This window comes from Gossypium arboreum, chromosome 11 (assembly GCF_025698485.1).
Source record: "Gossypium arboreum isolate Shixiya-1 chromosome 11, ASM2569848v2, whole genome shotgun sequence".
NCBI lineage: Eukaryota > Viridiplantae > Streptophyta > Magnoliopsida > Malvales > Malvaceae > Gossypium > Gossypium arboreum.
This window is the reverse complement of record NC_069080.1, coordinates 19,822,499-19,833,902: the sequence shown is the minus strand read 5'-3', so window position 1 is coordinate 19,833,902 and position 11,404 is coordinate 19,822,499. Positions and strand designations below refer to the sequence as shown.

General features: G+C 34.7%; 1 protein-coding gene across 2 annotated transcripts; it reads left to right on the top strand.

Annotated features, from left to right (window-relative positions):
• Positions 1–5,659: 5,659 nt before the first annotated feature.
• Positions 5,660–8,325, top strand: LOC108473283 (pentatricopeptide repeat-containing protein At4g02750-like). Of its 2 annotated transcripts, XM_017774793.2 has the most exons (2): positions 5,661–7,587; positions 7,744–8,325. In XM_017774793.2, exons 1-2 carry the CDS (start codon positions 5,940–5,942, stop codon positions 8,169–8,171), a joined length of 2,076 nt encoding a protein of 691 aa, XP_017630282.1. In that variant the 5' UTR covers positions 5,661–5,939; the 3' UTR covers positions 8,172–8,325. The 2 variants fall into 2 exon arrangements, with proteins under 2 accessions (XP_052878026.1, XP_017630282.1); XM_053022066.1 differs by having other exon boundaries at positions 5,660–8,325.
• The last annotated feature ends 3,079 nt before the right edge of the window (positions 8,326–11,404 follow it).

The window sequence follows — 11,404 nt, the reverse complement described above, 5'->3', positions numbered from 1 at the left end:
TTAGAAGTTTATTTCCGAAATGAATTAAAAAATTATTCTTAGCAAAACACATGCAAAAAGAAAGTATGGTATGATCTAAAATTTCCCCTACTTAGCCCACATTGTCCTCAATATGTAATTTTAAAACAATAATGAATAGAAGGGTCAAGTGTACTCTCCATATATATTCAATGGGTCAGTGGACGGTGGGAGGGATCACTTTGCAGCCTGTTGAGGATGCTTGAGATGTTAGCTTCTATTGTTTTGAGGCGAGCTTCAATGCAATGAAGTCATTCATCTAAAGTAGAAGGTGGTTGCTCCTCCTATTCTCTAGTAGTCGGATCGTGTCTTCGTCGAAAGACTTTATTGCTTTGAGCGATTCATGTACCTGAAATATAACTCGAGAAAATGCACTAAACAATATGTTATTTAATTCTCAAATTAAACTAGAATTCAAAATAAAATTAAATAAATAAAGATAAATATGAGTTGTCTCCCATAAAGCGCTTTTGTTTAACGTCGTTAGCTCGACGACCTGAGTATTATTCATTTGGTTCCCCGAGAATTAATTCTTCCATTACGTGTACTTGAAAGTTCTCATAGAAAGATTTCAACTTTTGTTCTTTAACCTTGAAGTATTTTCCAGATTCCTTCATCATTGGTGGATTGAAACATATTCGAGCTTCTCCGTTTGGGTTTTCCTTTTCCTCTATCTGAATCTTTAAATGTTCCAGTAACGGTTCAAGTTCCAATTCCGAGGCCTGCGAAATGGAAGGAAAAGTTTAGTTTGAATGAGACAATTCAAATTCTTTATCTTGACTTTTAGGAAATTGTGGTGCCTCCATAAAAATGACAGTTTCACGAATTGGTTCTTTGAATGTCATTAATTCCTCCAGTTTATCCATTGTATTAAGGTTTAAATTCTTACAAAACACAATTTGTAACCCATCCTCCTCATCATACTCAAAATGAAATTTCTTAGTGGTTCAATAACATCAACATTAGAAATATTTGACATTATACTAGGTTGGCCCACTGCCTCATAAACATTAAATTTTTCCACCTCACTATCGAATTTCATAGTGAGGGTTCTATTTCGAACATCAATCTTTGTACGTGCAATACTTAGGAATGGTCTCCCGAGTAAAATATCAAAAGCATTTTTTAAGTAGTCGTTCTCCATACCAATGATGTAACAGTCTGTAGGAAAAATTATATCATTTACCTTTACGAGGACATCTTCCAGCACCCCTTTTGGATGTACGCATGACCTATCTGCCAATTGAATAATCACCCATGTTTCTTTCAAAAGACCCATGTTTAACAATTTAAAAATAGATAAAGGCATTACATTAATAGATGTTCCCAAATCACACATGACTTTCTTTATGTTAATATTACCTATTTTGCAAGATATAAAAAACATACATTAGTCCTTACACTTATGCGGGATTTTTCCTTTATAGCACTGTAGAAACATTTTCTTCCACATTCACCCATTCATTTCCTTGGAGCTTCTTTTTTTCGGTACATAGTTCTTTCAAAAATTTTGCATAACGTGGAACCTATTTAATTGTATCAAGTAAAGGAATATTTATTTCTACTTTCTAAAATGTCTCAAGGATTTATTTTTCCTCTCATTCCTTTTTAACTTGGGCGAGCCTTCCAGGGTATAGGTGAGGTATAACAAATGGTTTATGAGGTATCGGTTCGTGCCAGGCACTAGTTCTGACTCTATTCCATCTTTTATGGTCACAGCACTTGCATTTTGACGTGGGTTTGGCTCGGTTTGATATGACAATTTTCCTTGGTTCTCCAAATGACTAATTGTAACTGCTAGCTTACTTATTTGCTGATCTAGTTCTTGGAAATGTGCTTCAGTCTTTTGTTGGAACTTTTCAGTGCTAACCCTCTCTACTATGGCTTCGAGAGCTGACTTTGGAGGTTGATACTGTTGAGGCGGAAGTGGTCTTAGTTGATATGGTTGATTGTATTGAGGGTTCGACACATAGCTCAGGTTTGGGTGATCCCTCCTCCCTACATTGTACGTGCTTGAATATGGATCATAACACCTTTGAGGTGGTCTTGGAAAGTTCCCAACAGTGTTTAGTTGTATAGCTGTGTCCTCAAGTAAAATCGAGCACGAGTCAGTAGGATGATCAGGTTTAGCACAAATCCCACACAACCGAGTTACATTTGTCAGTCCTGCAAGCATATTTTTAACTGCATTAGTAAGTTAATCAATCTTATTTACTATAGAAGGAGTACTTAGCTTATGAACCCTTCTTATAGGTTCCATAGGTGGCGATACTGTTGAGAATTTGCAACCATAGTCGAAATTAATTCCCTAGCTCTTTGGGGAGTCATGTTCACAAGAGCCCCTCCACTGGCAGCATCAATCATCTTAATTTTCATTGGGAGTAACCCCTCGTAGAAATATTGTAAGAGCGACTGTTCAGACAAGCCATGTTGTGGGAAACTTGTGCACAACTTTTTGTATCGCTCCTAATATCCGTAGAGTGATTCTGCTTCTTTTTGTTGTATTTCGACTGTACTCCTTAATTCGACTGCTCGAGCTGCTGTGAAAAACCTGTCAAGAAACAATCGAAACATATCAGTCCAAGTATTAACAGATCTCGGAGGTAAATAAAACATCCATTCTCTAGCAGATTCGGCTAATGAAAAAGGAAAAGCTCATAGTTTTATTTGATCCTCAGTTACTCTTTCTGGTTTCATGCTTAGACAAACCATGTGGAACTCTTTCAGGTGAGTATGAGGGTTTTCATTTTTCAAACAGCGAAAAGTAGGCAATAAACATATCAATCCAGACTTTAACTCGAATAGTGTTTCACCCGCTAGATAAGCTATGCATAGCAGTTGTTGTTCATCTGGTACAACTGCAAGTTGGCGTATAGTTCGATCTACCATTTCGTCTGAATCTTCGGATAAGTAAATATCTTCTGTGTAAGATCCTTCTTCAAAGTAGGGTTGTGGTTATTTACCGCGCCGAATAGCTTCTCTTCGAAGTATTCGAGCCAACTTTTCTATTTCCAGTTCAAATGTTAAGAGTCCCCGATTCCGACCTGGTCATAAAGTAAACAAACAAAAATTAAAAATTTTCACCAATCTCCGGCAATGACGCCAAAATTTGATAGGCGTCGAAACCACCAAATATAAATTCCTATGATAAAATAACAGTAATTAGCTATATAGAGCAGTAGGGTCAAATCCACAGGGACCAGCTATCTAATTTCGTCTTTTTTCGTGACTAGAATCAATGTTACGATCATAGTCGTGCCCAAGACCTATGTATAGAAATGCTGAAGATAAAAATAAAAATGGGGGATTTAAATTGGTTAAGATAAATAAAGAAGAAAATGCGAAAAATAAAATAAAACAGATTCAGAAATGAAAAAAATAAATAAATTTAAGAAAATAAAATAAATGGATAAATAAAATATTTTTTAAGCTTAGCCTTAGCCTTGGTGTACTCCAATCTTGAATTGATCTTTAAAATAGATTTTCCCTTCAAGCAATAAGCTAGCTATAGAGACCAAGAACGTCCTGATCACCAACTTTTCCTTATGTAGTCAATCCCGGTACTACTTGCAAACTGACTCTTGCCAAATTTCTAACTGCGATACATGTGTTTGCAATTGAAGATTTCGATAGCCTTGCGATCTGAAAAACCCAACTAGAATCAACGGTCTCAACCGCATGAGTCGTTTAAATCCGATCTCTATCTCCCTTGACGGAATCCAATTGGCTTTTCCCACCTAGACACACCAATTTGTTCGCGGGAGTTCGCGGGAATTCGAACACAACACAGCTGATTCGTCTTCCCAACAGTACGCCAAACAACTCAACCCAACATGCACTTTTTGAATCGAAGCTGAAACAACTTTAAAGGACGAATTTGTACTATCTCATATAACGGAGAGATAGAAAATACTGCGTTGAGATATTTTTTTAGCAGGCTAGTATCTCACGATTATTTTATTAGAGCAATTTCTGGGCTAAATCTAAAAAGGGTTTAGCTAATCTTAGAAAAAATCATACTTTGAAAATAAATTTGTAGAATTGTGGATGATGGAAAGGGGAAAGGCCTTGGAAGGCAATTAAACCATTGAAAGTAAAAGAAAAAAATTGAAATGGCAAAATATAGCACTATCGGAGGTAATGAAAAAAATAAAGAATTTATTAAATGCCAAAGGCTAAGTGTGTGTTCAATGTTTGTAGCCACTAGGTATTTATACACACTTTTAGTGCTAAAATTTAGCTAGATTTTTCCTAAATATTATCACTAAATAATCCTAAATATTATCACTAAATAATTTAAAATTTAAAAATCAAATTTAAACTAGAATTTAAACTAATTACAGAATTGTAACAATATCAAAAATCCTTCAATCTTTCAATCAAGCACTCCTTTTTACTTTTTGTTCCAATTTAGCTCCTTTTTTGTAAGAGTTTGAATTCGACACATCAACTTCATTCCTAATAAGAAAAATTCAAATTTAATAGCATTTTATTTGATAATTAGAAAAAAATAAATATTTTAAAAATACGAATTTATCTTGCTATCAATGTCCCTCTGCAATCTAACATTAAGATCAAAGTCAAACCCACAATGTTGGCTTATTGGACTGACATTCTCAACGGGCTCTAAGCCGGCTAACTCAAAAAATAATTCAACTGGTTAGAGGTTCTCATTCTCGGCCAACCACCATATTTCTATCATAGTGTCCAAGTCATTATCATCTAATAGTTGTATCTCATAAAATTTCAATGGATCTGTAGAGATTGGAAACTTGAAAAATAGTCTGGACATCATCCTTCCACAACAGATAGCTATTTTCACATAGATCTTTCTTTTCATTTCTTCCAGCTTCACAGTTTTATTGATTCGTAATCCAACTTTCTGTTGACCTTAAATTACATAACCAACCTCACCTTCTACAATTTTACCATAAAAAAGAACGTAAAACACCGAGTTATTCATCTTCACCACAATTTCTGAGCTCTCCTACTAAACACAATAATTTTTTTTCTTTTCTTCTTTTCTAGTTCAATTGTTACAAGAATGTTAACAAGATTTATATATATAGCACCACTAATGTGGTCATGCCAAAAGAATGGCTCCACCAAAATAAAATAATAATTTCACTAAAATACTAAAAAAATCTTGACATTGATAACACCATTCTATATAGCTTCATCAAATAAAATATTATTTTTAATTTTAAATTAAAAAAGACAGATTACATTGGTGATGTTATTCTATATGGTTTCACCAAATATAATAACATTTTTAAAATTATAAAAATTCGATACTAATAACTTCACCAAATAAAATAATATTTTTAAATTAAAAAACTAAATAAATAAATAACCTTGACACAATAAAGTGGTGGCATCATTCTCTATAGCTTCATCACCATTATTTATTTTTTGGCCCCCTAATTATTTAGAAATACCAATATTTCCCTGGTATTTATATAAGTAGTGTCGTTCTTTATAGCTTTACCAAAAAAATTAATTTTTTAATCTTAATTGTTGACGTGGCATGTTGGTAGCGTCATTCTCTTTAGCAATGTCAACTTTTACTATTCATTTAAGGTCATTTACATAAGTGAATCATTTTCGTAATTTATTAAAATTTTAAGATCATTTTAATGAAAAAGTCAGAATTTGGTATAATTTTTTTTATTCCGAAAGTAAGATAAAAAAAAATTACATGTGTTTGCCCAGTCCAAATGGGTCTAAAAATTTCACCAAATAATTAAAGGTTTGTTTTGTTTTGGAAAAAGAAATCCAGTTAAAATTATTGTATTATTGATAATTTTTTATGCAATACTTTTGTTTTGAAGAAATATTAAAATCCAATATGAACAAATTGAAGGTACTACGAAAGCCTCTCTAATGAGGCTAACCCAGAAGTGAATTTTAGCAATGGAAAGATGAAACAAAACTTGAAAGTAATCGGTGAACACACCAATCATATCTTCAAGCAAAACACCCAGATTACCCAGTTGGGAAAATCTGGTCAAATCCATGAAGCCGTCAAACTTTTCTCCGAAATGACCCGTAAGAACACTGTAACATACAACTCCATGATTTCTGCCTTCAATAAAAACGGCAAAATCAACGATGCACGTCACCTGTTCGACAACATGCCCCGTAGAAACCTAGTTTCTTGGAACACAATGATTGCAGGGTATTTACACTCCGATAGAATTGATGAAGCTTATCGACTGTTCGTTAAAATGCCTAAAAGAGACAGATTCTCTTGGACTCTGATGATATCTTATTTTACACGTAAAGGGGAGCTTGAAAAGGCTAGAGAACTGTTTGACTTATTTCCTCACAAGCGTGATGTGGCTTTTTGGAACGTTATGATTCGAGGGTATGGTGAGAAAGGAAGGATTGTTGAAGCTAGGAGATTGTTCGACGAAATGCCACTTAGGGTTGTTGTTTCGTGGAATTTGATGTTATCCTGTTATACCCGGAATGGCGAAATGCGTTTGGGGAGGGAGTTTTTTGAAGGAATGGCGCTAAGGGATGTTGTTTCATGGAATTTGATGGTCGATGGGTTTATTGAGGTTGGTGATTTGGATTCTGCTTGGGAGTATTTTGAGAAGACTCCCCATCCGAATGTTGTTTCTTGGGTTACAATGTTATGTGGGCTTGCACGAAGTGGTAAGATATTGGAGGCAAGGAGATTATTTGATCAGATGCAGAATAAGAATGTTGTTTCTTGGAATGCTATGATTAGTGCTTATGTGAAGGATTACCAAATTGAGGAGGCTGCCAGGTTGTTCAGTGACATGCCAAACAGGGATTCGTTTTCATGGACCACAATGATTGATGGTTATGTTCATGTTGGCCAGCTTGATAAGGCAAGGGAATTACTGAATCAAATGCCTTACAAGGATATTGCAGCGCAAACTGCAATGCTTTCTGGATACATTAAGAATAAAAGAATGGATGAAGCTTGTCAGGTTTTTAATGAGATAGCTGCTAGAGATGTTGTTTGTTGGAACACAATGATTGCAGGGTATTCACAGATGGGAAGAATGGATAAGGCTCTCAATCTATTCAAGGAGATGAAAGATAAAGATTTAGTCACTTGGAACACCTTGATCATTGGTTATGCTCAAATCAGAGAAATGGAAGAAGCGGTTAAGATATTCAATGGAATGAAGATAAAGAATGTAGTCTCTTGGAATTCATTGATAACAGGTTTCTTGCAGAATGGCTTATCAATGGATGCATTGACTACTTTCAAACTGATGGCTCATGAAGGAATAACACCTGATCATTCAACTTTTGCATGTAGTCTAAGTGCATGTGCCAATCTCGCAGCTTCGCAAGTTGGAAAGCAGATGCACAATAAGGTTTTGAAGAGTGGTCATTTAAATGATCTGTTTGTAGGGAATGCGTTGATCACCATGTATGCTAAATGTGGATGCATCTTGTGTGCTCAACTCATATTCGATGATCTTGATGAAGTTGATGTTATTTCTTGGAATTCTCTGATTACTGGGTATGCGTTAAATGGCTATGGAAAACAAGCCGTTCAACTCTTCCAACAAATGGTGTCAAAAGGTGTGCAACCCGATCATATCACCTTCATTGGGGTTTTATCTGGTTGTAGTCACATTGGCCTTGTTGACCAGGGCTTAAAATTGTTTAAACACATGACGGAAATTTACTCTATGGAACCTTTGGTTGAACATTATGCTTGCATTGTTGATATGTTAGGCCGTGCTGGGATGTTATCTGAAGCCTTTGAAGTGGTGAGGGGATTGAAGATCAGGGCAAATGCCGGAATATGGGGTGCATTGTTGGTTGCTTGCAAGGCTCGTGGGAATTTGAAGCTTGGTAAGATTGCTGCAGAGCAGCTTTCAGAATTTGAACCTCGTAAAACATCAAACTTTGTGTTGTTGGCAAACATGCAAGCTGATGCTGGTAGTTGGGATGAGGTCGAAAACACAAGGCTATCAATGAAATACACTGAAGCGGAGAAGCAACCAGGGTGCAGCTGGATTGAAGTTGGACATCAGTTACATTGCTTCCAGTCCAATATGCCAATGCAGCCGGAGACTGCAGAGGTTTACAGCAACTTAAAAACTTTAACCTCACAGATAAGTAACCTAGATTGCGTTTCTAACTTAATCGTCTCTGCTTGATAATTTATGAAGAATGGCTTCTCAATTTATTATTATTATAGGTAAATTCTTTTTCCTTCTGTTAGTGTTCTATGTATAAGCTAATACAAACATTTTGGTATTCTTCAATATCTGTTCATGGTATGGTAATGGCTAATTATTGTCATTGATTAGATTTTACTTTATTATGCATAACATTGCATTCCCATGAGAGAATGCAAGTTCAAATCTTAGAGATGGCATTATTGAGAGGGACAATCACAAATCCCGAATATGAATTATAAAATGATCTTGAAAAATATTAAAAAAAAATGTATATAAGTAAAGTATGGGTCGAACTAGCTCAAAAGTTTATTAACTTTTCAAACTAATAATAAAGAAATAAAATGTTTATAACTATAATTTTAATAATAATAATAAAATTTAAATGTTTCTTTATTATTTAAAATGTATTGTCAAGTGAAGAAGGTTACCGAACCAATAAATAAATCTACGTAGTAAAGTATTTATGTAAAATTCTACAAAATGTTAATATTTCAATTCAAACAAGTTTTCTTGAACCATTTCCTAGATATTTATTGCAAAAGGGATTCTAACAATGCAGAAGATATCAAAGCAAAAAATCAAATTATTTTTGTCTCCCAAGATTCTCAAAACAACATTTGGAGATGCAAAATAAAACCTTTTTGGCAGACGAGGTGAGACAGGCAAAGTTGTAGACAAGCACTCTAAAATGCACAAGATATTGATTGAAAACTTGTTATATTTTACCAAGCTTTCTGGGACATTGTGAGCCTTTAACTACTGAAGCCACAATGACATTTCTAGAGTTGGAACACTTGTTAAAGAACATTTCTAGAGTTGGAACACTTGTTAAAGAAGCTCAACAAGAAAAATATTGCCCTCATACCAAAAGGAGCTATGCAAACTAAGGCAGTCGATCAATTAGCTTTAGCTTTTGTAATGTGATTTATAAGACTATTTTTAAAGTTGTGGTCTGAAAGGAGTTTTAAATGATATCATATCATTTATAGCATTGAAAGAATAGCAGTGATGAATGAAGCATTTCTGGCAAAACAAGCATGAAGATTAATTGATAAAAGGGGCAATTACTGCATCAGTGTTTAAGGCAAAATGCCATAAAAACTATTATTTTCAATATGTTGTGAAAAAGCCCACAAATTCATGGATCTGGAAAGGTATGCTAAGTGGGACTGATATGTCTGCTGGAAAAAGACACAAATTTGGAGACGAACAAAAGTGAAGTTGGCTCAAATTTGGGGATGAGTCTACAAGTTGATCCTTTTCTCTGTTGGGATGCAAGGATAAAATTATTTGGAAATTTGACACTAATGGTATACTTCTCATTTAAGTTTGATTACCGTTTTTTATTTTTTTTTGGAATTTTAACTAAAATAAAAATAATTCAATGATTCGTTGAGATGAACTTTTGAAAGCTAAAACTCTCATTTTAAACTAATTGTATTTTTGTGGAAAGTGTGCCACAAAAGTATCCAAGGAGGAATTGACAAGGAGATCTATCAATGTGACAACAATGTGCCCTTTTCGTGGGAAGGAGTTTGAGTTCATGAAATGTCTTTTTGGGAAATGTGAATTTACAAGATACATATGATTTGAGGAATCTTTATCTATAAAAATTCAATCATTTAATCTGGAGCCAATCTTTAACTTAATCTTTTAATGGTGGCAAAGAAAGAATCTAAAGAGCACAAAGGTAAAAGGTTTCTATTCTCACTTTACTTTACTTTGTAGAGAATTTGGAAAACAAAAATGAGGAACATATTAGTCCCACTCCACATAAAACACTTGGATTGAGAAGAAGCCTTTATAGCTCCCTTAAGGAAATAAGGGACAAGAAAGATAGGCGTTTTACCCAAAAAGGCCCTTTAAATAATATAATTACGGAAATGAGCCGTTTATTGTATTATTTACTAAATTAGGTTGTTTCTTACGAAAACGTGTCCACGTAAATACGATTTAGTGCCCACGTCAGCAAAACGCTCCCCTGGGGGAGCGCTTTGTCCAGGTCAACAAAAAGCGCGTCCTTGAGGGCACGCTTTGCTGACGTGGACAAAGTGCTCCTCCAGAGGAGCGTTTTGCCCGTGTAACGGTCAAATTTTTTACCGTTGGCTTCCAAAGGTCCAAAAAAAATATATAAAAACCCCCAAAAATCATTTTTCACACAAATCTCTCATAATTTCTATAATTCTCTCAAAATTCCTTTCTCTTTAATTATTTTTCACACAATTCTCTCATAATTCTCAACATTCTTTCAATATTCCCTTTAAAAATCTATCAAATTTCATTGAAATTTTCTCAAAATTCTATCAAATTTTTATCAAAATTCTTTGTTTAAAATTTTTTTGAATTTAATTTTTTTAAATTAAAAAAATCTGATCGTGTTAGCAATGGCCAGAGATTTAATCCGTCTCGACAATAAGCACATCTCTGTTGATCAAATGACAATGGTAAGTGATAATTTTAAATTTTCAATACTATTCGATATTTTTTTAATTTATGCAAATTTAATTAAATTTGCAATACTATTTGATATTTTATTCATTTTTGCAATTATAATTACAATTTCAATACTGCTTGGTTTTTTTCGTTTATGATATTTGCATTAATTAATTTATGCAATTTTAATTAATTTTTGTTTTATAAATTTTATAATAGTTTGTAGATCGGGTGTTGCAATGCTACTTATATGTTTGGTCCTCCATCACTGTTGATCGAGAATTACTTGCGGGAAGCGGGATTTTGGCACGTGGCCACAATAGGCCGGGGGTGCAAGTTGGACCCGAAACTAATTAGTGCATTGATAGAGAGGTGGAGACCCGAGACGCACACTTTTCATCTTCCATGCAGAGAGTGTACTATCACTCTGGAAGACGTGCATTTGCAATTAGGATTGCCGGTGGATGGGTACGCAGTCACCAGGTCCGTATCATCTACTGATTGGGGAGCCGTATGCTACGAGCTTTTGGGTGCTATAGCGGATAATATTAACAGAGGTCGGATCGAGATAGGATGGTTACAAGACACATTCCCGGAGCCGGATAATGATTCGATTGAACTTGAAAGAATACGATATGCTCGAGCATATATTCTTAAGATGATTGAAAGTTATTTGATGCCGGACTTGTCATGAAACCTCGTACATCTGAGATGGCTGCTGAAACTCGTAGATTTTAGAGCAGCCAGCGGATTGAGTTGGGGGCCTGCCGTGTTGG

Excerpts from the sequence above, each read along its gene's own strand:
- LOC108473283 (XM_053022066.1), top strand. The coding sequence starts at position 5,940 with ATGAAACAAAACTTGAAAGTAATCGGTGAACACACCAATCATATCTTC.